At 40.4% G+C, this 26,058-nt stretch overlaps 4 protein-coding genes across 14 annotated transcripts; 1 reads left to right on the plus strand and 3 right to left on the minus strand.

Annotated features, from left to right (window-relative positions):
• Positions 1-1,130: 1,130 nt before the first annotated feature.
• LOC119693657 (cyclic AMP response element-binding protein B) lies at positions 1,131-7,291 on the minus strand. Of its 7 annotated transcripts, none has more exons than XM_038117628.2 (8): positions 7,152-7,291; positions 6,878-7,049; positions 6,383-6,535; positions 6,052-6,201; positions 5,806-5,968; positions 5,298-5,366; positions 3,244-3,363; positions 1,131-2,759 (listed from the first exon to the last, which is right to left on the minus strand). In XM_038117628.2, the coding sequence occupies exons 3-8, from the start codon at positions 6,518-6,520 to the stop codon at positions 2,572-2,574; spliced, it is 828 nt and encodes a 275-aa protein (XP_037973556.1). In that variant the 5' UTR covers positions 6,521-6,535; positions 6,878-7,049; positions 7,152-7,291; the 3' UTR covers positions 1,131-2,571. The 7 variants fall into 7 exon arrangements, with proteins under 7 accessions (XP_037973556.1, XP_037973554.1, XP_037973555.1 ...); XM_038117626.2 differs by having other exon boundaries at positions 1,131-2,774; XM_038117627.2 differs by having other exon boundaries at positions 3,244-3,369.
• Positions 7,292-7,457: 166 nt separating this feature from the next.
• Positions 7,458-22,418, plus strand: LOC105386488 (actin-binding protein IPP). Of its 3 annotated transcripts, XM_048623558.1 has the most exons (13): positions 7,458-8,030; positions 8,117-8,261; positions 8,486-8,624; positions 8,834-8,999; positions 9,268-9,447; positions 9,773-9,936; positions 10,360-10,495; positions 11,051-11,146; positions 11,508-11,622; positions 12,004-12,224; positions 19,365-19,439; positions 19,916-20,029; positions 20,673-22,418. In XM_048623558.1, the coding sequence occupies exons 1-13, from the start codon at positions 7,863-7,865 to the stop codon at positions 20,724-20,726; spliced, it is 1,773 nt and encodes a 590-aa protein (XP_048479515.1). In that variant the 5' UTR covers positions 7,458-7,862; the 3' UTR covers positions 20,727-22,418. The 3 variants fall into 3 exon arrangements, with proteins under 3 accessions (XP_048479515.1, XP_048479514.1, XP_048479513.1); XM_048623557.1 differs by lacking the exon at positions 11,508-11,622 and having other exon boundaries at positions 11,051-11,261; XM_048623556.1 differs by lacking the exons at positions 11,508-11,622; positions 19,916-20,029 and having other exon boundaries at positions 11,051-11,261; positions 19,365-19,553.
• LOC125488482 lies at positions 12,797-18,566 on the minus strand. The gene is made up of 3 exons (XM_048623555.1): positions 18,340-18,566; positions 17,401-17,637; positions 12,797-16,738 (listed from the first exon to the last, which is right to left on the minus strand). The coding sequence occupies exon 3, from the start codon at positions 16,733-16,735 to the stop codon at positions 13,193-13,195; it is 3,543 nt and encodes a 1,180-aa protein (XP_048479512.1). The 5' UTR covers positions 16,736-16,738; positions 17,401-17,637; positions 18,340-18,566; the 3' UTR covers positions 12,797-13,192.
• LOC105381875 (lanC-like protein 2) lies at positions 22,408-25,923 on the minus strand. Of its 3 annotated transcripts, none has more exons than XM_011551677.3 (8): positions 25,680-25,923; positions 25,414-25,590; positions 25,129-25,298; positions 24,766-24,904; positions 24,487-24,627; positions 23,728-23,910; positions 23,204-23,350; positions 22,408-22,888 (listed from the first exon to the last, which is right to left on the minus strand). In XM_011551677.3, exons 1-8 carry the CDS (start codon positions 25,767-25,769, stop codon positions 22,706-22,708), a joined length of 1,230 nt encoding a protein of 409 aa, XP_011549979.2. In that variant the 5' UTR covers positions 25,770-25,923; the 3' UTR covers positions 22,408-22,705. The 3 variants fall into 3 exon arrangements, with proteins under 3 accessions (XP_011549979.2, XP_011549980.2, XP_011549981.2); XM_011551678.3 differs by having other exon boundaries at positions 25,676-25,923; XM_011551679.3 differs by having other exon boundaries at positions 25,812-25,922.
• Positions 25,924-26,058: the final 135 nt, after the last annotated feature.

The raw sequence follows: 26,058 nt of genomic DNA on the forward strand, positions 1-26,058 counted from the left end.
TCCCAAGAACTTGGCATCACTGAGGCAGAAGAGAAGATTATTAGGAAGTATAAATAATTGATTTATGTATAGAATTGACGTTTTTTCACTGCATGTTCGGAAAGTCATATTGTCCATGTTGAAGGCATCAGGCAGGCAACTATGCAGTTGCTGTTAGGTATATAGAGTTAATTTGTTTAGTTGGTGAAATATGATACAACCACCCACCATAATTAAACTATGTTGGAGATCTCAATGATGATAAATTCTATGTTACATACGTTATACTGTTGAGTAGGTATGTATGACCCATAAATTCGAATATTATCAAAATCGGTTCAGAATTAAAAGCTTGTGAGAATGATTGATTGAATGAATAGGAGATTTGTGAGTTAGAGATGGTACAAAAGTGTATAGCTGCTTTTGAAGCTTACTGTACCTTTGGTTCCTACACAACAGTTTACTATTCAAAATCACCTAATTACTGGACATAATAGGCCATGGAGAAGGTCACTAGTTCTATTTCAGACTGTACTTTCCTTTAACGAAATGATAAAGAACAGAATGCACTATGCTAATCATCATCTATGTGATTTGTTAGAGATAATTAATACAATATTTATTTACATCAAACAATAAATTTTATTAATAGATATAAATAGCATTAAGTTAAACATAAAAAGCTCTATCAGTATAAACTTTATTCCTTCTAATTAAAGGCACTTCCCACAATGTCAATCTTAACTTGCCATGGCTAGACCATTTTATTGGACAAATTATGCAATAACAATATATTTTTATAATATTTTAAAGTTTTAAACACTATGAAACGTACCTACATTATGATTTATCTTACATCTTCATCAGTTTAAAATTTGGTTTTAGTCAAAAATATTATTCGAGATATTTAATTTTTATAGATTTAGCCATGGCAAGTCGATATCAATTTATGATATTTACATTTAAATCTATCGTAGTCAACTAAAATTACCCTTTCACAAAAAATATATTATTTTTCAAATTCTGTGAAAATAATTATTTAGGTAAAATCTTCACCTATTCATAACTCAAAAACGTGCACTGATTACATTTTATCCTTCTGAAATTTCTGATTACAAATCACGGTTTAAAGTTATAGAATAGGATCCCAAGATAATAACTGGTATATCGTAATTATTTGCTCATGGTCGGTACATCGCATCCAAACCAAAATATGAATATAATCAGATAAAGAACATTCAATTTGATATCCGCATATAATGAGAATAAAATATATTCTGAAGGCAGTAACAGTAATTTAGCTGATACTTAATTAATACAAATTTAAGTGTTGCTGTGCAAAATGACAGAATTTAGAAATTTAAAATGCCCTCAGATAGCCACTAAAATGTATTTAAAAAACAGATGCGTCCTATAACAGCGCGATTTCCAAATGTATCAAATCTTTCACACAATTCATTTCTTAATAGACATTTATTGATATGGAGTGGCTTCTGAACCTTACAATTACAATCGATGGTGTTATTATTGTTTCTAATAAAAAAATATTTTAAATGGAAATGCGAGATAAACCATTCCTCCCCCCTTAGACTTTTATTTACAGAGAATTTCATTTTATTTTTACACATACTTTACATTAATTTTATATTATCTATACACAATGTACATTTATTTCTTGTGAATAAAACTTTCACGAACAGCAGGAATACATATCTGTACACCGCAATATACTTATTGCACAAAAACTAAACATTTAACTTTGGCTTACCCATTAGAACACCTGTCGAGGTGATTAACACTATAAACGTCAACTTATGTTACAGTGAAATTCATTTCATTACTTCTTACTGATTAGACTCCACAATCTTGTAATATCTACGCGAAGATCAAATTAAAACATAACTTTAATAACAAAAAATATGCTTTATGAAGTATAAATCATGTTTTAATGAATACAATTCTAGTTACTGATTTAAGTAACAAAGTTAAAAATAGTTTATTATAGTTGAGTAGAATTGTGTATTTTGATATTATACAGCATTACTCATACCTACATAACAAAAAGTAATATGTGTATACATACAGGGTGGGATATATTACCAATGATCAACCATAACCATTACATCACTGATAAAATTTCACCCTGTACGTTTATTTGAACAGATCTGACCACACATACTCTATTCGTGGTATAATGTTACAGTTGCTAAAGGTAATAGAAACTCTTATTGTAAACAAAATACATAATTACTAACAATTCAAGTTGAAACATTCCGTGTTCCAAAAAGACGATGGCACTTAACATTACCGATAACATGTCCGACATGATAAGAAGTGGAATGATCTTCCCTATATAATGAAAAAAGAAAATTGAAACTTAATCTGATGGATAGTGAATTATGAAATCTATTAACAAAAGAAATGTATAGGTACATAGAGATGTAACTATTAAACATATAAAAATCTAACAATACTTGCAAACATTAATGGTAATCAACATTTGGACAACGTGAGTTGCCTCGTGGCCGCGCGGGGGGCGGCGCGCGGGGGGACTCGCCGGGGCGCTGCGGCCGCCGGCTAACCGGCTGGGCCTCAATCCGTCTTCTGTTGACAGTACAGCTCTTTTAAAGCTTTCAGTTCGTCAATGAGTGCTTTGTTTTGGTTCTCGAGCACGGCCACTCGGTTCTCTAGACACTTTATGTACTCCTTCTTCTTGCGTCGACACTCCCGCGCCGCTTCGCGGTTTTTCAACAGACGCATCTCACGTTTTCTTGTTTGATCTTCATGGACAGGCCCTAGAGACAATGAGATCCATTACTTTTTAAGCAGAGATATTTACTTGTACCTATGCTAACGCAGTGGTAAATGAGATAGTTGATATTAAGCTAACAATGGTCCACTGCTGGACATAGTACCTAATGCCTCTCCTATACACAGATAGTGTGTCTTTCGATGATGACAAGTGCATAGTCCCAAGGCACCCAACACACACATGAAACACAATATAGACCTGTGACAGAGCATGTGTGGACATGTCTCCATTCCATACATCCTTCGCTGGATCTATAGTGTGTACTTTATGAAAGTGGCTCAGTATGGCTGTTACATTCACCTGCTAGGTAATAGGATAAATCCCTCCAAAACTTTTTTATAGGTTGTCACATGTCCCACAGCTTCCACTGCTAGACAAAGGCCTCACAACTCCCATTGTTTATTCGACCTTATAATCGATTATTGAACACAATCGGAGTGCGATGCTCTTACCGGGCACGAAGAACTGTCCGTCCTGGTTGGGCGCGTACTGCACGATGGCGCCGCCCGCGCCGCCCGACACCGCCAGCGTGTGCAGCCCGCTCTCCGACTGCAGCGCGCCCGCTGGAATCACTACCGCTGCTAACATTAATACCAGGCCTGGGGGGAACTTGCGAGTGAAGTTTTGAGTAGGGGTGGGAACTGTAGAGCAGCTGAGTTAAGATTCGGAACGCTGCTGTGCTAACCACGACACGACGACAGCTCCCGTTCGTTAATTATTTTGTTCGTGATTTTTTAATTCGTGAGGTCATGGGTTCGAATTCCACCAATGAATTCTTTAGAAATAAGAATTTTTAGAGCATTTACAAGACAACATCATGGGGAAAACCTGCACATGTCGATTTCTAGATCAGTTCTCTGAGTGAATTGTGCTCCCAGAATGCTATCAAAGTTGTTTCTTTTTTGTCTGGACAAATTTAATTCACATGTTCACTGACATGAAAGAAGAAGAAGACCAAAACAACGATACGGCCGCAACCTATCACGTGAGTGCAAATGTACAGCGAAAAGCGGGTGGCTTGCCAGTAGTTGCGAGTCACCTCTGACTACCCTTTATGGAATTACAGTCGTGAATGTGTGTAATGTATGTTTTACCCTCCTCCCTCCTGATCCTGACATGTAATCGGTACATTCGCAAGCAGATGAAGTCGTGGTTGGCTCAGCAGCGCATCTAAATAATTATAATTTTCGAGAAACTTCGAATTACCGAGTGTATGGTTTTGGGTTCGATTCCGAGCACTTAGTAATAAAGCTCTTGCCTCTTACTGGGATGTTTGGAATTTAGCTAGATGTGTGGCAATATTGCAAACGCCCTTTCAGTGATTAAACTATACTTAAATAAATACAAAGATTGTGCTTTATCATTTAAAACAATACAGTTACAAAGTGCGACTTTTCTGCTTTTACCCGATTACGAAGTACCTGGTAGTATTGTAGCGATGTTTATTTTGTCGGCAAGCAACACAAACGGTTTACAATATTAAAACAAAAAACTTTTTTTTATCATAAAGATGTGATGTTGCATAATTACAACTCAATAATAATTTCAAATACAATGAGTTCCAAAAGCGAACAGCTCTCTAATAAATATTTAACTTCGTTGGGTAAACTAATTATTTGCGTATTCTTTCAGTTGCACTCGACCTTATAATGCAACTTGTAGTTCAAAATGCCACTTACGATCCCTTGACAAACATAGAAAGTTATAAGTTCTCAACGAAATCCCACCGCCACTGTACCTACCTACTTTTAACAAGTTTATAGTAAGGATTCAATCATTTTTTACAACAGAAGCCTTTGAAACTCTTTAATATCGAGAACTTTAATGTTTCATTTGAAACTTACTTGTTTCAAAAACAGTGTATTGTTTCTCAAAAGCAATTAAACTGGTTATTGTGCTATGATGCCATCAGACTTGCAATGACGTCATTCCAGAAACATCGACTACATTATACGAGTAAAGGCAGTTTACACCTACAGTCCTACATACATAACAAATAAAAGACAATTTAAATGTATTTATGTATAGTAGGTAAAGTATAATTTCTAAGGACAAATTTTAAGTGGTTTTTATTATTAATAAAATTATAGTCTATACTAGTAAAAAAGTGTTTGTTTTTTACCACATTACTTTTATCACCAATACCAAACCTTACATGTATCATATGAGTGTTAAATATTGCAAGATACAATTGTTAATATCACACTTCTTGTAAATAGTATTCATGAATATGGTGCAAATGTCAAGGACTAAGGCAAAACTACATGTTCTTCATTAGACATTGTTTTGATAATGATTCCCCATCCAAAATGAGTATTGAGTTATTTTAAATTAAATGAAAGACTAGCATGTTGACCAAAGCCAGTGAAGAAATTAAATGATAATCTCACAAGACAGAAAGATGAAGAGAATTGGTGATGATTAACTAAGTTATTGGATTGCTGGTTGGTTAGTGACATGTAACACACAACACATTGAGGTGTCAACGGCATCACATTCAACTGACCTGGAGTAAATGATAAAGGGGATGGCATCAACAGTTCTGCCTCACATGCTGCTTTAGATCCCATCCGTTCTGCAATGTCATAGGTAGCTACTTGTAAAATACTTCTATTCTCCCAAGATTCTAGTATGAAGCCATGTTTGTGAACTAAATGTGTTCAACATTCAGATATACATTTGAAAGTATCTCATAAACATTAGCCCGTTGAGTTTTTCACTCTTGCTTGCCTCTAATAATATGTGTGTATGTAATGTGTTTCCAAAAAATGCCTGTTTTTACAAGTGAATATAAAAGACACTTTGGCAACTTTAAGAACCCTAGAGACCTACTTTACCTTTAAAAAGTCTAAAGATGAATAACTATTAACTTAACTGATTGTATGCCATAATAATTAATATAGTCTCCAGTCAAGGTATGCATTACAGTTTACAGAAAATCAGAGGTTAAATGTGATTAGTCAATCAGCACAATCTTTCTTTATATATAAAATGGCAATAAATAAATCCCTCACCTGCTATTTCAGCTCCTCCAAGATCATTCAATATTTTGCGGTATGATGGCCGGCGAGTCAGCATTTCCCGGTATTTTGATCTCTTTGGACTGTCATCGTCACTGCAGCTGTCATCACTGCACGACTGTCCTTGACTACTCAGTAAAGCAGGTTCTGGCTTTATCTATAACATACAAGAAAACCATTAGGTTAAACATACATTCATTTACATTAAGTACAACAAAATAGTAATCAAATTATACATACTTGTAATGTTTGTAAAGTCCCTTGAGTGGTGTGAATAACAGAGCTTGGTTTACTAACAAGTATAACATTTCCTTTTGGCAACTGTACTGATTGTACATTGGACGCGGTCTGTATGACGGATTGTTGGTTTGGTTGGATGACTGACTGAACCTGAAATTAAAATAAGGTCTAATGTAAACACAGTGTTAAGGGAGTTCAGTAAATATTTGAGATTATATTGTTTGTAAATAAGCATAACATTTTATTATTAAACAGTCTTGGAAGCCACATGTTTCATGATAGTTTGATACAAGTGTGGGTTGTTGAAGTGTGGTATAAACAATGGTGGTACCTGTGCGGAGGGGGCCTGCGCCGGCACGGTGATCTGCACGAGGCTGGCGGGCGCGGGGAGCGCGGGCGCGCCGCCGCCGCCCAGCTGCTCCGCGCCCGCGCCGCCCGCCGACCCGTTCTCCTCCACCATTCCCTCCATGCCCACAGAGGCCACCTAAAATAGTCAAGGTCAACTATCTGTGTCCAACTCCATGTCACTTCTAACAAACGGCAAATGCAAGAATAACATTAACGTAAACACACTACCTAATCATTATATCGAGCCGTATACAACTGGCTATGTAACCCTATCACGGTATCAGCTCATTAAACTTCTAGATTTCACGAATTGCGTTTTATATTTTGTAAGCATAAACGCAATATATTTTGTCATGCTACTGAGTGTATTGGGAGTCGTAAGTTTATCTAAACTGGGTGATACGTCCATAATTATTGTGGACCCGAATGTAAACCACCGTGACAGGTCACAAGTTTCGTCTTCGGTACAAGCACTCACCAGTTACGTATTCCTCGTCACCGTATATGCTGCGTCCGGAGTGGGCGAACGGGATGGTACGTAGTAGCCACGTCAACTGCGAGAGGACTCGTCACTGGCGGAGACCTCTGATCTTGAATGCGTCATAACAATATGGCCGAAAACTGTCAGACGCATGCGCTCTTCACTTTAGCTACAAAAACAAGCCACAGTTATTATCACATTGCATTCTACTCCTTTGGCAAACGCTCCATCAAGTGGAAAAGGATTTCAAAGACCTATTTAAAAAAATTACCAATAGCGATGATGTCATCGATGATGCACTCATCCCCTCCCTAATCGACCCCTTCCTTTCCTTTTCCTCTTTTTGACTCTCTGTTTTTGACTTACACACAGAATAGAATAACATTTCAAAATTTATTTGACTTTTGATCTTTGGCCATAGATAGCTCCTCTCCGCGCCTCCGAGCTCCGCTTCGCACCAACGTGGCAGCAACTTCCGAAAAAACCTCCCCGAGCTTTGACGCTGGAATGAGGAATCTGAATGAAGCATCAATGCTTAAGTAGCTCAACCAACTCAAGTGATGAGTACAGTCTTCTTAGCACACTTTCATTAAGAGTTTGTGGCGGCCAGTATTTTTATTAGCTTTATGCAGTATAAAAAGAGAACTAAAAGGGATAAGATAAGTACATCTTCATAAGTCAAAGCCACCATTATACCATTATTTTTAGAGAGTGCTGAGGTTAGTGTTCTTTTTCCTCAGTGAGATTGGGTATGAAATCCAATTATTATTCGGAGATTTGAATAATGAGCAGCGATGAAACTTACCCTGTGTAACAACTGTCATCAGTCAGTGTCACTTACATCTGTCAATTTTATTTAAAAAAATATCCTCCTCTCCTTCGATTTTACATCAAAACAAATGTGAAAATTTATGTGCTGAATTATTAAATGAATAGATAAGCTAGTGAATTTATAGTTATATTTAACAATAACATATAAGCTATGTCTAATGATGTTTACGAGAAATGTGGGAACACGGGTCACACCGAGGGTGCTCGACCATACAAATGTCGGGACTACCCAAGCAAAATGTCTACGAATTTACACCATTTTAAAAGGGATGGAAGGTTTTGTGACATAGATTTAATATCTGGAAGTACAAAAGTGAAGGTATTACTGTCGCATATTTACCACCATAGCTACGTTATTCTGACTGTTATGTTTGTGCAGACTAATCAAGACTTGATGTTTTGTAGGCGCATCGGGTGGTGCTGGCAGCTAGCTGTGCATATTTCGATGCCATGTTCAGTGTTGGTCTGCAGGAAAGTCAGAAAGGACATGTTTCCCTCCCAAGTGTTCCACCAGATATTCTTCCATTGATTATTGACTTTATTTATACAGGTATGTGAGAAAGTATTATACTAATTTGGTTGAAATAACTTGTAAATACTTGGTAAACAAAATGTTGAGATCAGTCTATAAAAATTTATAGACAAGTATTGCACATTTGTGCTGATTGTTAAATTTCCTAATTTAGAACTTTAAAGTCAGAAAAAGTCAACTATCTATATCAGTTGTACATTACATTAACATATATTAATAAACTGAATGTGCACAATTTCCAGGAGAAGTGTTAATAGACAAGGCGACGGTGCAGCACCTGATGATAGCGGCGGACATGCTGCAGCTGCGGGAGCTGGTGCGGGGCTGCGGCGAGTACCTCAAGAGGGAACTGCATCCATCTAACTGTCTTGGAATCTTTAGGTAACTATGGTATAATTTCTATGCTTGCATAAAAGTAATTGATTTGAGTAACATGTAATAACAATATTGCCTGTTGAGTTGATAATGAAGGTTACATAAGTTGGACTGTGATGCTGCTATAATTTTAATAACACTCCTTTTGAGCCATCCGAGAATTGAATAAAACCAGCTAAAAGCAGTAGTGCCTTAATGAATTTTGTTTGTTGTAGGTTTGCAGAGGCCCACAACTGCACAGAACTAGCAGAAGAAGCCCTGGCTCATGCACAGTCTAATTGGAACAAAGTAGTGAGCGGCGAGGAGTTACTGGAGCTCCCGCTGCCGCAGCTGACCACATTGATATCATCAGAGCTTTTGAGTGTTGACAGTGAAGCTGAGGTATGTACATACCTCACACTGATCACTGATATAATATAAATATGATTTTATTTTTGCTTGTGTAGTAAATAAAATGTGATAAACAGGCTCCTATGTATTGAATTTTAAAATACTGCTGAAAAAATTCATAACATAAAAAGAATAGAATACAATTCATGAAATCCATCCTAATTACTAACTTTGATGACTCATAAAACTAAGTTTTTAGTCCTTTCCTTGAAGATTGCGTTATTTAATGTTTTACCTACATATTGTAATTTTTCAACAGGTGTTATACCCAGCATTGAGATGGCTAGAACATGACCCCACATGCAGAAGGAGGCATTGCTTTGAAGTATTAAGTCACATTCGTCTTCCGCTGATATCTCCACAAGTCTTAGATGAAGCTCTTAAAAATGTACAAGACCCATCCATTGCTGTTGCTTTGAAAACTGTCAGAGTAGATATGGTAAGCAATATCTATGAAATGATAACTCTGTTTCCTTTTTTATGAGTAAGGCTGCAAACCCAGTAGGCAAGAGTTTGCCTATTTCTTTGTGAGTAATGCTGTAAATTGGTTGGAGCAAGCGCAAAACTAGCATACTATCAACACTTGGAATAGTATAACAATTTGTCTCAAACTCATCAACAAGCTTGAACCCTACTTGATATGACCGTCGCAATCTATTGATTGCCAGTAGCTGCATACATACATATAAGTATTCTTCTGATGAAGACTTAATGTCGTCTAGACATCGACTTAACTACATAACCATTATTTCTCCGTGCTACAGAAGACGGGCCGCGGCGCGCTGGTGGCTCTAGGCGCGGAGCCGCGGGCGCGCGCGCGCCGCGTGCTGCTGGTGGCGGGCGGCTCGTGCCACGACCCCGCCGCGCGCCCGCCCAACAACGCCGACAACTTCCTCGCTAGTGTGCTCAAGTTCGACCTGCATAAGAGGTGAGCATTGTTTAGATAGATAGATATTCTTTCTTTGTACACACGGACAGGAATAATTCAAACATATCTAGGTACAAAATGCGAAATAATCATGCAGAGCGATTACTTCCAGTCAACCATTGGGTGTTGGTTTAGTTGTTTACTCAAGGTTCACTTTGGCGGTTACTGCCACTGCCTCGTAGCTTCTTTTTTGCCAGCGTACAAGAGTAGTCGAAACTCGAAGTAGTTGAACAAGACGTAATTTTTTTCTTATGTACGAGTATATTTCCAGTTTATGCTTCATAATAGATGAATGTAGAAAGAAAATGCTCCAAAAGTAATTGGTTTGCCCCTATGGAATTTAAATACCTAAACTCAAAGTTATTGCAAATCTTTCTACCTCACTTAAACTATGTTTATATATAACTGTGGCACATGTTGCAGGGAGTGGTCGGAGGTGTGCCCGATGCGCATCGCTCGCATCCAGCCGGGCGTGGCGGCGCTGGGCGCGCGGTTGTACGCCGTGGGCGGCGAGCAGGGCAGCCAGATACTCGCCAACGGGGAGGTCTATGACCCACAGGTAGATTCCACAGATATATGTAGTACTGGTAGTTAGTGTTTTTTATGAACGCAGGATTGTTGTTACTACAGTATACATAATACATAGATATAGCATAGGTAGCTCAAGTATCACTTTTCGTGTTGAAACCAAGCTCAATGGCAGATCCAGCCAGCTATGTAAAAGAGAGCATGCGATGGTAAACTACCTAGTTCATTTCCGTCCGAACATCCCAAATATGAGTCGGCGACTAGGCAAACGTAGTGTGGGACGCTCTCCGGCTAGATGGGGTGACGACTTGCGAAAGGTGGCTGGTTATGATGGGATGCGGAAAGATAAAGATCGCATCCAGTGGTGTGCTTTGGGAGAGGCCTGCTATATGATGATGATTATCCGAAATATTATTGGAATCGTCATTATTATAATTAGACATCGCCATCCATATAGCAAATGCAAATTATCTTAGCGAATCAAACCTAGGGTTTACCACTTTGGTGAAAAGATTGGCATGTCAGCTTAGCGTCTGCTGACTCGCTGACTGACACCAAAAGCTTCTATCTACATTTCCATTTCCAGACAGACACGTGGACGGACATAGCGCCGATGAACGAGGCGCGCTCCGAGTTCAGCCTGATCGCGTGGAACGGGCAGCTGCACGCGTTCGGCGGCTGGGTGGGCTCGGACATGGGCGCGTCCATCGAGGTGTACGACCCCATGCTGGACGAGTGGACGCTGTCGGGACGCATGCCCGAGCCCCGGTTCGGCATGGGGGTCGTGCATTTTGAAGGTGAGTTTATACTAAAAATATAAATATAACAACAGCTACCGTGTCACCACCGACACATTAGCAGCATCACGTATCTGTCAAACATCCGTCAGATCCATATAAGTTAGATCAGATTTGACAGATAAGCGATGCTATTTGAAAAAATCTATTGCCAATTTCCGGTGATGGTAACCCCACAGTTCTTTTTCGGTCTCTGTCGACCCATTTCTGGGTTTATTTGAATAAATGCACGCGTTCGGCGGCTGGGTGGGCTCGGACATGGGCGCGTCCATCGAGGTGTACGACCCCATGATGGACGAGTGGACGCTGTCCGGACGCATGCCCGAGCCGCGGTTCGGGATGGGGGTCGTGCACTTTGAAGGTGAGCGGTTTTTGTAGTGCTTTACACATTCTTGAACTTTTCTCTGAATGAAATTTTCGACCACGACACATAAATGGAACGAATAACTCGTTTTTGCAGCACACAATTTTTATTTATGTCAGCCGCTCGGCCCGACAATAGAATTCCATAAGACATTATAATATTAAAAAAATAACACACCCAAAGTACGGTCAGCTGCATAAGTAGCTATACTCTTTTTTACCTTGTCAAAGTGGGTACCTACTAAACAAAACGTGAACGTTTGAACGAATGGATTATGATGACAGCTTGTGAGTTTGACAAGGTAGAAAAGTGTATAGCTACTTATGCAGCCGACTGTACACCAGTGGTATCTTTAATCCAACACCACTCTCCTTGCAGGTCTAATCTACGTAGTGGGCGGTTGCACGCACACGCGGCGTCACACTCGCGACCTGCTCTGCTACCACCCGGCGTCGCGACAGTGGCGCTCGCTGACCCCCATGCGCTACGCCCGCTCCCAGGCCGCGGCCGTCGTGTTGAATAACTATCTCTATGTGATAGGAGGGAATGCGCCGCGCCGCACCGTGCTCAGCTCGGTGGAGAGATATAGCTTCGATGATGTGAGTTCTTTATAATCTGTCTGTGGCCATAGAGGCCATTTTATTTAACGCAATGGCTACAGAAGCTATTAGCCCGCGTCGCGACAGTGGCGCTCGCTGACCCCCATGCGCTACGCCCGCTCCCAGGCCGCGGCCGTTGTGTTGAATAACTATCTCTATGTGATAGGAGGGAACGCGCCGCGCCGCACTGTCCTGAGCTCGGTGGAGAGATATAGCTTTGATGATGTGAGTGCCGATTGTGTCTATGATGTTTTAAGTCTATGATGTCACAACCTTGGACACAAATTGGTATTCTGGATAGAGCAATAGTATTATTCTATGATCTATGAGAAAGAGTTTCAGTGGCTACATAAGATAAATATACCTATTAGGAAAGTATGTTTTTCTAGGTAGATGTAATGCTACCACCCTGGCGCCATAAGATACTCAGGCAGGCGCAGAAGTATAAATTTCAAAAAACTCACTTTTAAGAGTTTTATGATACCTAGGGCCACTTGCACCAACATATTAAATCTAGATTTAGTGTCAAATCTTGATTTAAGAAACGTCAATCCATATAAAATTTGACACTAAATTGTTGCGAAGCGGGACTGTATACGCTTGAATTATACGCTGATTATGTATTTTACTGCACTTTTATTAATTATTAGATGATTAACAATGCACACACGTAGGTAGGTGGGTAGAGAGAGAGAGAGAGAGAGTATTGCCAGACGACAAAATAACAATATTAAAAATATACACTGTGTTGGTGTTGCCAACATGCTGCCGCCTACAATTATTTGCTAACAAATAGTTAATGAAAAACCATTTTTAAAATCTGTACCTACTACTTACAGTTAGGTTACACTTAAGTTACAATAGAGACATTGACTTATTGGTATGTACGGTCTATACATGAGACACTAAACACATTAAATTATTACACATAAGGAAAACACACATTAAGTACATAGTAAAAATAACAATTATACATCTAAAGGAAGAGCACACACTTTTAATATTGATCGAGTATGGGTTTTCCCATTAGCAGTTTTTACTTCAACGGCCCTAACGTGGCCGTCATGACCAGGGTATGTGTTTACCACTCTAGCCATTGGCCAGAACATGGAGGGAACATTATCCTCCTTTAAAATTTCCAATGTACCTATCTTAATATTAGGAGCAACATTTAACCACTTAGGTCTATTTTGTAACACATTGAGATATTGTTTGTGCCACATTTTCCAGAATGATTGCTTTATTTGCGTACATAACTGCCAAAATTTTAACCTGTTTTGTGGAACATCTGTTACATCATTTTCTGGGTACATTGTGAGGGCATTTCCTATCAAAAAATGACCTGGGGTCAGATAACTATAGTCATTTACATCACTTGAAGACATTGGTAGCAAAGGTCTAGAATTAAGTACACATTCTATCTCTACTAACACAGTATTCAACTGTTCATAGGTTAGTTGGTGACTCTGTACTACTCTTCGCAAATGGTATTTAGTACTTTTTACAGCACCCTCCCAAAGGCCTCCGAACGTCGGTGAACGACTGGGAATAAAATGAAAGTCAATCCCTTTTTCAGCTGTAAATTGCATAACTTTACTTTGGTGGTCTTTGGAAGAGAACAACTTATAAAGTTCAACCAACTGGTTCCTTGCCCCCTTGAAGGTGCTAGCATTGTCAGAGTAGATTTCTTTCGGCAGGCCTCTTCTTGATATTAGTCTACGTAGGCACGCGAGATAGGTATCGGTTGTGAGATCTGAGGCTAGCTCTAGATGTATTGCCTTAGTGGCAAAACAAACAAACACACAAATGTAGCCTTTACCTATGACTGATCGTCTCACGCGCGAGAGCTTTACATTTATAGGTCCTGCGAAATCTACTCCAACTTTCTCGAAGGGACGGCTCAAAGCAGTCACCCTGCCGGCCGGCAAGGAACCCATCAGCTGCTTGGAAGCTGTGGCCTTCTGCCTGAAACATTTTATACATTTATTTGTAATTTTCTTAACATACAATAAGCCGTTAGTAATCCAGTATTTCTGGTTTATATTTGACAATAACAGCCTAGGTCCGGCGTGTAGTAAGCGTTCGTGTTCTGATCTTACCAAACACTCTGTGACGTACGATTCTCTAGGTAATATAGCCTGATGTTTTTGTGCGTACGGTATACTAGCGTGGTGTAACCTGCCGCCTACACGCAAAATACCTAGGTTGTCTAGAAACGGATGCAAATTTAATAACGAGCCTTTGACGCATTCATTTTTCTTTAAACTTTCAATTTCATCTTTAAAATATAACTCTTGTTCATACTTAATGAGCAACATTAGCGCAGAGTTTAATTCTGTACTCGACAAAAAGTTATGCGAGACCCTACTGCCTTTTAAATTATTAATAAATCTTAACACATAGGCTAAGACACGTACCATTTTTTGGATGCTAGAATATTTGTGTATACCTTGCAATATGTCGGTCACTGGACGAGCCGCAGACCCTACGTTGGAGGAGATCGCTGCGCTGGCTCTGCTCTCAGGTAATTCTGCAGGTAACTCTATATTTTCATCAAACTTGTACTTACTGTCATGCATAAATCGAGGCCCATGCCACCACATATCGCAGCCACTAAGCTCGTGTGGACTGACGCCCCTGCTTATATAATCGGCGGGGTTCTCCTTGGTGTTGACATACAGCCATTGACAGTCAGCAGTATTGTTAGTTATAGCTTTCACTCTGTTCGCCACATAAGCCGTCAACTTCATCACTTCAGTCCGTAACCAAGCCAACACGATTTGGGAATCAGTAAACAAGTAAATTCTACTTATCTTTAGTTTCAATTTAAGCGTGTTTGTAACCTTAGCAATCAACACAGACAAGAGTAGCGCAGCGTTTAATTCTAAGCGTGGCACGGTTAGGTTTTTATTCTGGAGAGGGTTTATGCGGGATTTCGAGCAGAGCAAATGCATATGTACTTTACCTTCATTGTCGGTGACGCGCAGATACACACAGCAGCCGTATGCAGTCGAACTGGATGCATCAGAGAAGCCTATGAGTTCAACTGTATCTGAATCAGAGAACTGTACATTTCTATTTATATAAATCGGATCCATTTTAGCAAGACTAGATAAGAATTCTGTCCACTCTGATTTAATGTTATCGTCAGGCGTGGAATCCCAGTCTGATTTGCTGGACCATAATTTCTGCATTATAGACTTAGCCTGTACAACTATAGGTCCTACAAAACCCATCGGGTCATAGAATTTTCCTATGTACGCCAATATTTCACGTTTCGTAATATTATCTGCATGGCATGATTCTGGACTTACTATCTTAAACTTGTCCTGATGCACAATCAACTGTAAACCTAAGGTTTTTATACTACAGTTGTCATTTTGAAATTCTAACTCGTCAAAATGCCGTTCAGTTGAGGGAATATCTTCTAATATTCTACTGTCATTTGCTGACCATTTATGTAACTTGAAACTGCCTTTTTTCAGTAACTGCTGAAGCTGTGATTTTGCTTCTACTATCAAGTCTAAATCACTATTTGAGAACAGTACATCATCTACATACGTGCAGTTGTTTAAAATGAACGAAGCCAAGGGCAGTTCGCGCTCATTATGCATAGCAAGTTCTTTCAAACACCGCGTAGCTAGATAACTAGAGCTCTTCAGCCCGTAGCTTACTCGATCCAGCCTAATGCACTTGATGGTCTCGTCGGGGCTGTCTCTCCATAGAATGTTCTGTAAGGAAGTATGCTCAGGTATTACGCGGATGTTGCGGAACATTTGTTTTATGTCCGTAGTGAACGTATAGTTACCGAAACGGAACAAGAGCAGTATGTCGAAAAGATCTCTCTGTACGGTCGATCCGTTTAGCAGTAAATCGTTAAGCGATACCTTCTTGTTTGTTTTCATTGAGGCGTCGAAAACAGTACGCAACTTAGTGGTCTTACTGTCAGGCTTGAGTACCGCATGATGCGGCAGAAAGTACACTGCGTCCTTACTAAGCTGGTAGCTCTCAATGTCTACGAAGTGCCCGTGATTTAAGTTTATGTAATCGTGTATAAACTTCTGATACTCTATGAAAAGGTTGGGATCTTTGTGCAATTTCTTTTCGAGGTTTAAAAACCTTTTTAACGCGAAATGAAATGAATCTCCGAGAGCATCGTTTACATCTTCTAATGGCAGTTTCAAGGGCAAAGCAACCTCAAAACAATCATCCTTCAACTGAACAGTCTTTTGAAATACATACTCGCAGAGCTCTTGCTCTGAAGACTTTTCATTATAAATTTCTGGAACGGACTCACTCTTCCAAAAATTCGTTAAATTTTCATTAATATCTGACTCACATGTGCATTTAAAAACTGCTACCTTATTGCAGACTTGTGTAGGCAGGCTTCCCCCGATTACATAGCCGAACTGCGTGTTGATGAGCTGTGGATGCCGGGCACCTGGCGCCGAGGGCTGCGCTCCGCTAGGCGGCGCTGCAGACTCGTAGATCGTCGACTCCGGTGGCAGCATAGCCTGGAAAAAACAGTCCGCTCCCATGAGTAAATCGATTTGACTGGGGATGTTAAAGTCTTTATCTGCCAGCCTCACATATGGTGGTATCACAAAGTCTGAGATATCAAATTTTCTCTGTGGCAGCTCACATGTGATCCTTTCGACTACATGACAAGTAGTCGATAATTTAAATGGATTGACTAACGAGTGTATATCGACTGGCACACAGCGCTTCACGCTGGCCTGAGTGTTGACAATCCCTACTATATTAATATTACTCTGCAGGGGCTTTAAATCTAGCAGCTGAACGGCTCTTTCAGAAATGAAAGAGAGCTGCGAGCCACTGTCTAGTAAGGCTTTGAAAATCATCTCTGTGCCATCTCGAGCGAGAAGCTTTACTTGTGCTGTGGGCAAAAGTACACTATTAGCATTATTTTTTTTATTTGCCGCCAATGAGGCGGGTGACGCAGCGGCCTGCGGTCCCTCCACTTTATCATTATCGCAGTGTAGCAGAGTGTGATGTTTCTGTTTGCACTCTGCACACCTAAAGTGGAACCTGCATTTTCCTGAATGCGTACCTAAACATACATTGCATATTCCCTTTTCCTCTGCAAACTGTACCCTTTTAGTGGCAGGCATTAACTGGAAGCTCTTACATAGATATAACTTATGGTTTGACTTACATAGTAAGCATGATGCCTCCTGCGCTGCAGTGTACGCTACCGGTTTGCCCGTGGATGCTGGACGCTGCTCCTTGTGCTGCTGCTGACTGGTGTGTCGTGGTGGTTGTGACTGGCCACAGGCCGGCCCCACATTCTCCAATGCCAGTGCTTGCTTGTCAATAAACTTGAGCAGCTCCTCCACGGTAGGGTCCATGGTGGTGTCCCTCTCCATTTGGTAGGCTCTCGATGTTAGGAGATCTAATTTGCGGCAAAGTATACACAAAATTATAGCATCCCAATATTTAATGTTAGGATCTAAATTTGTTAGAGCAGCAATCTCTTGCCTAACATTTGAACCAAACTCCCTGAGACCTGTCTCTGTCGACTTTGTTAGAGGCCTCAGATCCAACAGTGTGCTAATGTGCTCATTAATTATCCTAAATCTATTGTTATATCTATCATCTAACAATCCTAGTGCTTTTTTATAACTTTCGTGCGTCAAAGGTAAGTTTTTGATTAGTTGCAGGGGCTCATCCCTGAGATATGCACGCAAATAATACAATTTTTGTACATAGTCTATTGACTCATTGTCATTTATCACTGAGTTGAACAAGTTGATGAATGGTATATACTCAGTAAACTTACCACTAAATATAGGTACATTGATAGGTGGTAGTTTTAATTTGGAAATTGGAGCAGATGGAGCTGAAGGCTTTGGTTCCTGGCTATTGCGTTTGTTACATTCTGCATCAAGTGTGGCTAAGATGTGAAAATACCTCTCCTCCACCACAGAAACTTCCTCATCGTCCTTCTCGTCAAGTTGTAAAATATCGACATTGCACTTTTCATAGCTCGAAAACGATTCCAAAGCACGGTTCTTTTTGACGAGTAGAGCTTCGGTTGTGGAGTTTGCCACATCTTTGTCACTGCTAACAAAGTTATAAAGCCTAGTTATGTTACCTTTTGTGTAACGCCTTCTTGACACAAGCTCTTGTAACTTCTCCATTTTTACTTATTTACAAACAACAGAACACAGTTAAATCTTTGGTTATAACACAAATACTTAAGTTCTGAACAAATTTACACAATATAAGTTACTTTTTCAATGATTTAAATCGCAAAAACTAATAAATTAACTTCGACGCAAAGTTGTTGAATCCAACGAGAAATTTTTTGACAAGTGAAGTGAAAAAAGTAAACCGTCAGAATGGCCGCCGATGTTCGCCGCTTGGCCGCCACGCGTAGTTCCAAGGCTCGCCGCTGGCGCTAGTTGTCGAACTTGATGTCCCTAGCGCTCAGAATATTCACCCTGCTTGCTTGACGTGTCGCGTTCACAGACTATGAATATGAACCTCGTAACTTGGCCGACACCACTAGCCGACACGAAATAGCGCGTTCGCGCCGATTCACCGTCGTAATGGCGGGAACCTAATGATGAGCGCGAAGTCGTCGCGTCGTCAACTCTGCCAGATTTGATGTCTTTGTATGATCGTAACGGCACTAACGCACTGCACTGTCTAGTTTTTTATGCACTGGCTTGCTGGACCGACACGAAATCGCGCACTCGCCGAACCGAAGACCCGTAGAAATAGTGGCGGGAACGAGTTGGTGAGCGCGTCGCGCCGTATTTGTTCTGCCAACAGCTCGTGATTTGTGTATCCCCCGTTGGATCCTTTAAAGCCGAAGGACCATGTTGCGAAGCGGGACTGTATACGCTTGAATTATACGCTGATTATGTATTTTACTGCACTTTTATTAATTATTAGATGATTAACAATGCACACACGTAGGTAGGTGGGTAGAGAGAGAGAGAGAGAGAGTATTGCCAGACGACAAAATAACAATATTAAAAATATACACTGTGTTGGTGTTGCATAAATCTAGATTTAATTTGTTGGTGCAAGGGGCCCCTAGAAAGCAAGTTTGTAAATCTCTTTCTCAAGATAACTCTTAAACCCACACTAAACCCCAATTTCCCCCTCCAGCAATCCTGGGAGGAAGTGACGCCCCTGCGCACGGGGCGCGCGGGGTGCGCGGCGGGCGGCGGGGAGGGGCTGCTGGTGGTGGCGGGCGGCGACAGCGAGGGCGGCGGCGGCGGCTCCGCGTTCTACCGCGCGCGGACCACGCTGCCCACTGTCGAGCTGCTGGACGTGGCGCATGGGGGGACTTGGCAGGTGGGTGCTGGTTCATTAGTTATTAGTTACTAGCTGTTCCCGCGAGCTTCGCTTCGCCTTAAAAAGTTTTCCCGTGCGAATCCCGCGACAAAAAGTAGCCTATGTTCTATCTCAGGGTCTAGACCACTTATACCAAATTTCATTCAAATCCGTTCAGTAGTTTTATTTGGCGTAAAAGAGTAACAGACAGACAGAGACAGTTACTTTCGCATTTATAATATTAGTTAGGATAGTTGGTCGAGCTGCTGGACGTGGCGCATGGCGGGACTTGGCAGGTGGGTGCTGATTTGTTAGTTGATTGTAGACTGATTTTGTAGTAATAAACAGTGCTAGTTTATTTCTACGGCGGGGAGGGGCTGCTGGTGGTGGCGGGCGGCGACAGCGAGGGCGGCGGCGGCGGCTCCGCGTTCTACCGCGCGCGGACCACGCTGCCCACTGTCGAGCTGCTGGATGTGGCGCATGGGGGGACTTGGCAGGTGGGCGCTGGTTTGTTAGTTATTAGTAATGATTCTAACTATTCTAACTAATATTTGTAAATGTGAAAGTAACTGTTTCTGTCTGTCTGTTACTCTTTCACGCCAAAACTACTGAACGGATTTGAATGAAATTTGGTATACTAAGGTCTATCCCCTGTGAAATAACATAGGCTACTTTTTATCCCGGAATTCCCACGGGAAAACTTTTTAAGGCGAAGCGAAGCTCGCGGGAACATCTAGTAGTGTATAAAACTATTTAATATTTTTTAACCCCAGTAAATCAATTCACAAGCAAATATTAATATACGATTAAATGGGACGCCCCGCAGCTACGCTGAAGACGTGTGTGAATAGTATCTAGTATCTGATGCACAGACACTTGTAAGTTTTTGAGCGTCAAAATTGATGCGACAATTTATGGATGAAAAAATGTGCTCTCGAATTTCCCCCTTATATAGTACTCTAGATACTAACCCCCTTATTCATAGAAAAGTTACAAAACGTTTTAACTAATAAACTGTTTTGTCCCTCTCCGACAGGGAACAATTTGTTCTTTGACAGAGAGGGACAAAACAGTTTATTAGTTAAAACGTCTTGTAACTTCTCTATGAATAAGGGGGTAAAACTGTTGTTTCTTATCCAGGAGGGTCCCCCGCTGCCGCACTCGCGCGCGGAGGCCGGCGCCGCGCTGCTCTGACGCCGCCGCCGCGCCTAGTCAGCGTTTAGCGCGCCCCGCTCGCGCTTCCATACCGTCACGCGCATAGAGAACACGGCCACTCTAGAACTGTACTTGAAGCTGCATTCCGGACGAGCCACGTATTGCTGTGGTACTGTGGTGCCGCGGCCGGTTAACAGTGAGGGAGAAATTGATCCGGAGACAGATGTAGTAGGTGATGTATTGATTGTTCTGAGCGTCATACATGGCAATGCCCACAAGTGATTGTAGTTGGGATAGATAAGTTGGTATTGTATGTTGCGCGGCGTCACATGTCAGGTCATCTTAAAATATAGCGCGGGTTGGATAGCGATGACATTTTTGTCACAACATGTCGTGCGTTCCATGCTGCGGCACCATGGCTGCTATTGTATACTATATGTGCACGCGGTAACTTCATGCTAAAGAGCTAAAGAAGAAGGTAGTGTAAGTACACGGAACTCTTTCGTGGGTGCCGTAGGGAAAGACTCAAAACAAAACTCACCTCAGCAGAACGAATACTATGAATGCAATTAAATTATTTGCCCCTATCTGAATTGGCAGGCTTCGACTAACATAAACGAGGAGCAATTCGCGTTTAATAGTTTCTTGGCAGCTAAAGAACGTTATTCAGCCCAAGTATCATGGAGCGCAGAACGTGGGCTGTTCATAATTTGCCGATCCTTTCTGTAAGAAGGTAGTATGAGTAGAGATTGGAAAGGATATAAGGCTGATGAGTACTCATAGAATATGCTACTGGAAATAGATGCTAAGTTCATCGTCATAAGCATGTGACTTTGTAGGTAATTAAATGGATGGTGTTTGTGAGTAACAAAGTATGATTGATTTATATGGTAAAATATAATTATATTAAAATAGAATTGTGCCGTTTTGACTGCATGTCTGTCCAAATTTTCTAGGTCTGTCGTCTGAATGTTATGTGAATTAAATGGTTCAGTGTTCACCATATCTACCCGTAGCTTGTTCAGCACTACTTGTATGGTGTTATGTATGAATTAATAAATTATTATAACGGGTAGACCCTGTAATTACCCCAATGTCAATACAATTACGAGTAATGTTAAAAAGTCCAAGCTTTCGTTTCAATTATTATACTTATGTACATAGCCAAAACAGATGTTATTCTCCTTGCTTGACTCAAACAATATCGACCTCCATACCTAATCTTCCTAACTTATTTAATATCACAATATTTTTGTATATTTTACTCGGCGTCGTAGGTGTAGACTTGTATTAGAATGTCGTGTCGTAACTCTCGGTGTCGTTAATCTTTCACCAAAATGTTTATTGAGAATTTTAATATGTTGTTAGTCTTTAATTTGAAATTATTATTATTAATTAAGGATCACATAACCTATTTTGTTAGATTTATAGAATAGTCTATATAGGTGTTTTATACACTTTCGTTAATTAATAAGTTGGTAATATGAACGATTACATTGGCTTGAAAACATGATAACAAGCGTTGTGATATATTTTGATCTTATTTTAAATTTAATCATTTACAATTAATTTATGTAACAAAACTGTAGTAAATGACTACTTACATCTCTTATCACAATAAAGTGACCAGACTAACCAAAACGTTTTCCCGTAACCTAGTTATGTAATTGCAAATATTTTTACAAGCATTGCATTTGTAAGTATATTCAATAAAACGATATTTCAAATTTTCATTATGTTTTATTTTCCAGTCGGTTACAAAATGTATCATAAATTAACAGAAATCACTAATATGCCAGCTATTGCATTGATTACTATAACAACCAGAGAAAGAGTCGAGACTTTCAATAAGTAGGTAGTTAAAAATAATCTGTGATCTTTCCTTCAAGCACACACTCCGCATCTTATCACAGTATTTAGTTAGTAGTCTCGTTTGTGCCAGGCTTTTAGGATATCCGTGGAAAACAACATGCCCGCTCGCTCTTCGGATATCAGCTCAACGCAGCTCTCAGCTCTAATCACAGTTCGAAGGCGGGGAACTTGGCCGTGTCCACGTGGTTGAGTTCCTCGGCGAGGTACAGGCGGCCGGGCAGCCCCTCGAACAGCGAGGCGCGGCGGTCCGGAGCCCGCGCCTGCGACCCCGGTCGGGCGGACACGCACCACTCCATGAAGCAACCCGCGCGGTATAGGTGGACGGGGTCCTGGGAAGAACGGTGTTGGGATTAATATTTATGCGTTTTGTTTTAGAAATACTTCAGCTGAAGTGTATTTAACACAAATCAAATAAAAAACTGAAAAAGGCCTTCTGATGAAACAGATAGTATAAACAATTTACTTTCTTTAGCGACCGTGCTTTACTCGATCAAGTTATCTTAAATTGGCGCGTAAGTGTCGCCATCTAGCGGTACCGATTAGCTCCATAGTTTTTGGCTCTGACAGAGTTGGTGAGTTGAGTAGTTAGTTTGTAAGTTTATAAGGTATAAAATAACTACTCGGTAAGTATAGTGGAAACAAACCTTGGTGGCTTGATACAGCTGTATGAAGGTGTAGGCGTTCCCGGCGACCCCGTGGCACAGACTGAACCCCTTCGCGCACAGCCCGCGCCGCCACACCACTTCACCGCATTCCTTGGCGATTTTCAGGTATTTATCATTTTTGAAATACTGGAAAGAAAGATATAATGTAAGAGTAAGACATGAATAAAATGTACGCCTGGGGAAAAGAAACCTAACCCCTCTCAGAGTGACAATGCTACCTGAGAATGGTAAAATGTATTTGCAAATAGCGACGAATGCCTCAATATAATATATGAGCTGAGTACCGCATAGCATTCTGTAATGGCCGCATTTTTAGGGCGCCTTCAAATTAGTCGCTAATTGTCGCGCGGAAGCAGCGCTGCTGTCTAAATTCCATATAAATTATTAACGCGCGACTGCAGCGCTGCTGCGGCGCTGCGATCGCGCATCTTTTAAATTACAAAATTTATATGGATTTTGACAGCAACAAGTAACTGTAAAACTTTATTCTATTCTATCTTTACCTGATGCGCCAGTACACACAGCGGCACGAACCCCGGGGCGCCGTGGCACCACTGCACGAGGCGGTCGCGGGGCGAGCCCAGCGACGACGGGTAGTTGCCGGAGCCCAGCCGCTGCCGCAGCAACCACTGCAGCGTCGGCTCCACGTAGTCACTCATGTCTAACGGGTCTACGTAGTCATGCGCCTGTGGTTAAATATAAGAATATGTTTTATTTTTTTGGCAACAAAATATTTAATTGTCTTTTTTATAACAATGCTGAATGGTAATGGGGAAGTAGAACTTTACAATCTGTCCATTTGTGAATTGGTAGGTATTAGGGCAGAAGAGACCAACTGCCAGAGTTCAAGAGAGGAAAAAAGGGGAGCTTAAGGGCTAAAGTTAATGGGGAATTAAGTTAAGACGGTCGAATGGCGTAGTGGTTAGTGGCCCTGACTGCTATGCCGAAGGTCCCGGGTTCGATTCCCGGCTGGGGCAGATATTTGTTTAAAGACAGATATTTGCTCTCGGGTCTTGGATGTTGATATTTATATTTAATATGTATCTATCTATGTATTTGTGTAGACATATCAGCTGTTCGATACCCATAACACAGGCTCTGCCTAGCTTGGGGTCGGATGGCCGTGTGTGAGATGTCTCAACATATTATTATTATTATTATATTATTAATTCTTGAAGCTATGGGGTATAACTTGCACTGCAACATATTACATACCTATCATACTTTAAAGTTTTGTAATAAGTATAGGTCTCTTGGCATACCTGCAGCAACATGTACAAAATTCCGGCAACTCCGTGGGCAGCGCCGAGGTACACTTTGTCATGCCACTGCCAGAGAAGTGGACTTTCAGACCCCACTTGGGTCGAGTAATGTCGGCCAGACTTGATTATAGCTCTTACTACCTGAAAGATAGTAGACCATTAGATTTATTCAAGGATGAAAGGGTTGTTACACAGTTAATTGTGTAATAACAGAAACTATTAGGAAACCCTATTTTATGTTTTAGAAAATTGGTATAATAGGACTGAATACCTATTTACCTTTTTTATGTGGTCAGGTGGTATCACTGTATCATCTGGTATGTATTTCTTAACAAATAGCAATGCATATAGGTATCCTGCTTTGCCATACAGAACCTCATCAGGGCTTTCACTAAGCAAGGAAATCAGTGCTAATAACCTGAAAAAATATTAAGTATATTTTATGTAGGTAGGTATGTTTATTTTTTTTATTTTGATAATGTAATACTCATGTTTTATTTGTATGGCAGTTCTTTGGTATCTAATAAATAAATGATTGTTAACTATTTCTTGGTGTACAAATAAAGAGTACTCTATCTATCTATATTCTACTCCGGACCATACTAGGTTGTATTTTTTAAAATTCAATATCTATTGTCTTACCTTTCAGCTATAACTGTGTATTCTGGTAATCTATATGGTTTTTTGGTGACTCTATTGCCCAATTTGTATGATATAACTGTAGCGAGAGCCAGGGGTCCCGCATCACCACACAAAAATGAGATTCTTTTACCTTTCAGCTGTTTTTTTATATTTATATAGCTCAATGATTGCTGTAAAACAATATTTAAATAAAAATGAAACTTGCTTAACTTCTCTTGTAGGACAAGCAAAAATCTGTGCAATGCATAATCAATTAAGTTGATATCATAGAAGTAAAACTATTACCTTCAAAAGCTCATCATTTTCATCTGTGATTGCACACATGAAGTAGAACAAACCAAACCCGGCAGAGCCAGTGTACACAGTTGTGTCATAAAAAATATCATTTTCCATTTCTGTATTCATGAAAACTAACTTGTTCTTGGTAAAGGCTTGCAGGGTTTCTTGAAATGAGCTGGAAAGCTGTAAAAAATATCCAAATTGATCAGTAGTGCGACGATGTTATTGTATAGCTTACTGGATGATCATCATAAAACCCAGAACTTACTTACCCCATTGCGACCCTCATTGAGAATTGATGGAACCTTACTTGGCGAATATTCTTCATAGGAGTTTTTGAGATAAGAGCTTTGAGAAGCCATATCTGAATGAGTTAAAAATTTAAGTGTGCGAAGACGACTTACAACAGAAAGTAGATGAATAATTCCATTACGTAGAACAATATAATGCTTTATAATAATTTATTTTTGTGATTTTTGGTTTGAATTTTGGTTGGCGTTTTGTTTGTTTTTAAACTTTGGCCATACTTTGGCACTTTGGCTGCTTTGGCAGCCTTCTGTCGCTGTCATATTACCCACAGATCATTTTGCGCGATTATTCCGAGACCAGTATTTATCTGTGTCAGTTGTCATTGTCAGTGTCATCTGGTGT

Source organism: Plutella xylostella, chromosome 10 (assembly GCF_932276165.1).
Source record: "Plutella xylostella chromosome 10, ilPluXylo3.1, whole genome shotgun sequence".
Lineage (NCBI taxonomy): Eukaryota > Metazoa > Arthropoda > Insecta > Lepidoptera > Plutellidae > Plutella > Plutella xylostella.

Bases quoted from the DNA above. Each gene is read 5' to 3' on its own strand.
- LOC119693657 (XM_038117625.2), bottom strand. From the start codon at position 6,520: ATGGAGGGAATGGTGGAGGAGAACGGGTCGGCGGGCGGCGCGGGCGCG. The intron at 6,202-6,382 runs GTACCACCATTG...TTTTAATTTCAG, and splicing joins CGCAGGCCCCCTCCGCACAG to GTTCAGTCAGTCATCCAACC. The intron at 5,367-5,805 runs GTGAGGGATTTA...ATGACATTGCAG, and splicing joins TGGAGGAGCTGAAATAGCAG to AACGGATGGGATCTAAAGCA.
- LOC105386488 (XM_048623556.1), top strand. From the start codon at position 7,863: ATGTCTAATGATGTTTACGAGAAATGTGGGAACACGGGTCACACCGAG. The intron at 8,262-8,485 runs GTATGTGAGAAA...CACAATTTCCAG, and splicing joins TATTGACTTTATTTATACAG to GAGAAGTGTTAATAGACAAG. The intron at 12,225-19,364 runs GTGAGTTCTTTA...TTCCCCCTCCAG, and splicing joins AGAGATATAGCTTCGATGAT to CAATCCTGGGAGGAAGTGAC.
- LOC125488482 (XM_048623555.1), bottom strand. From the start codon at position 16,735: ATGCTGCCACCGGAGTCGACGATCTACGAGTCTGCAGCGCCGCCTAGC.
- LOC105381875 (XM_011551677.3), bottom strand. From the start codon at position 25,769: ATGGCTTCTCAAAGCTCTTATCTCAAAAACTCCTATGAAGAATATTCG. The intron at 25,591-25,679 runs GTAAGTAAGTTC...TATTTTTTACAG, and splicing joins TCAATGAGGGTCGCAATGGG to CTTTCCAGCTCATTTCAAGA. The intron at 23,351-23,727 runs GTAAAGATAGAA...CTTTCTTTCCAG, and splicing joins TGTGTGTACTGGCGCATCAG to TATTTCAAAAATGATAAATA.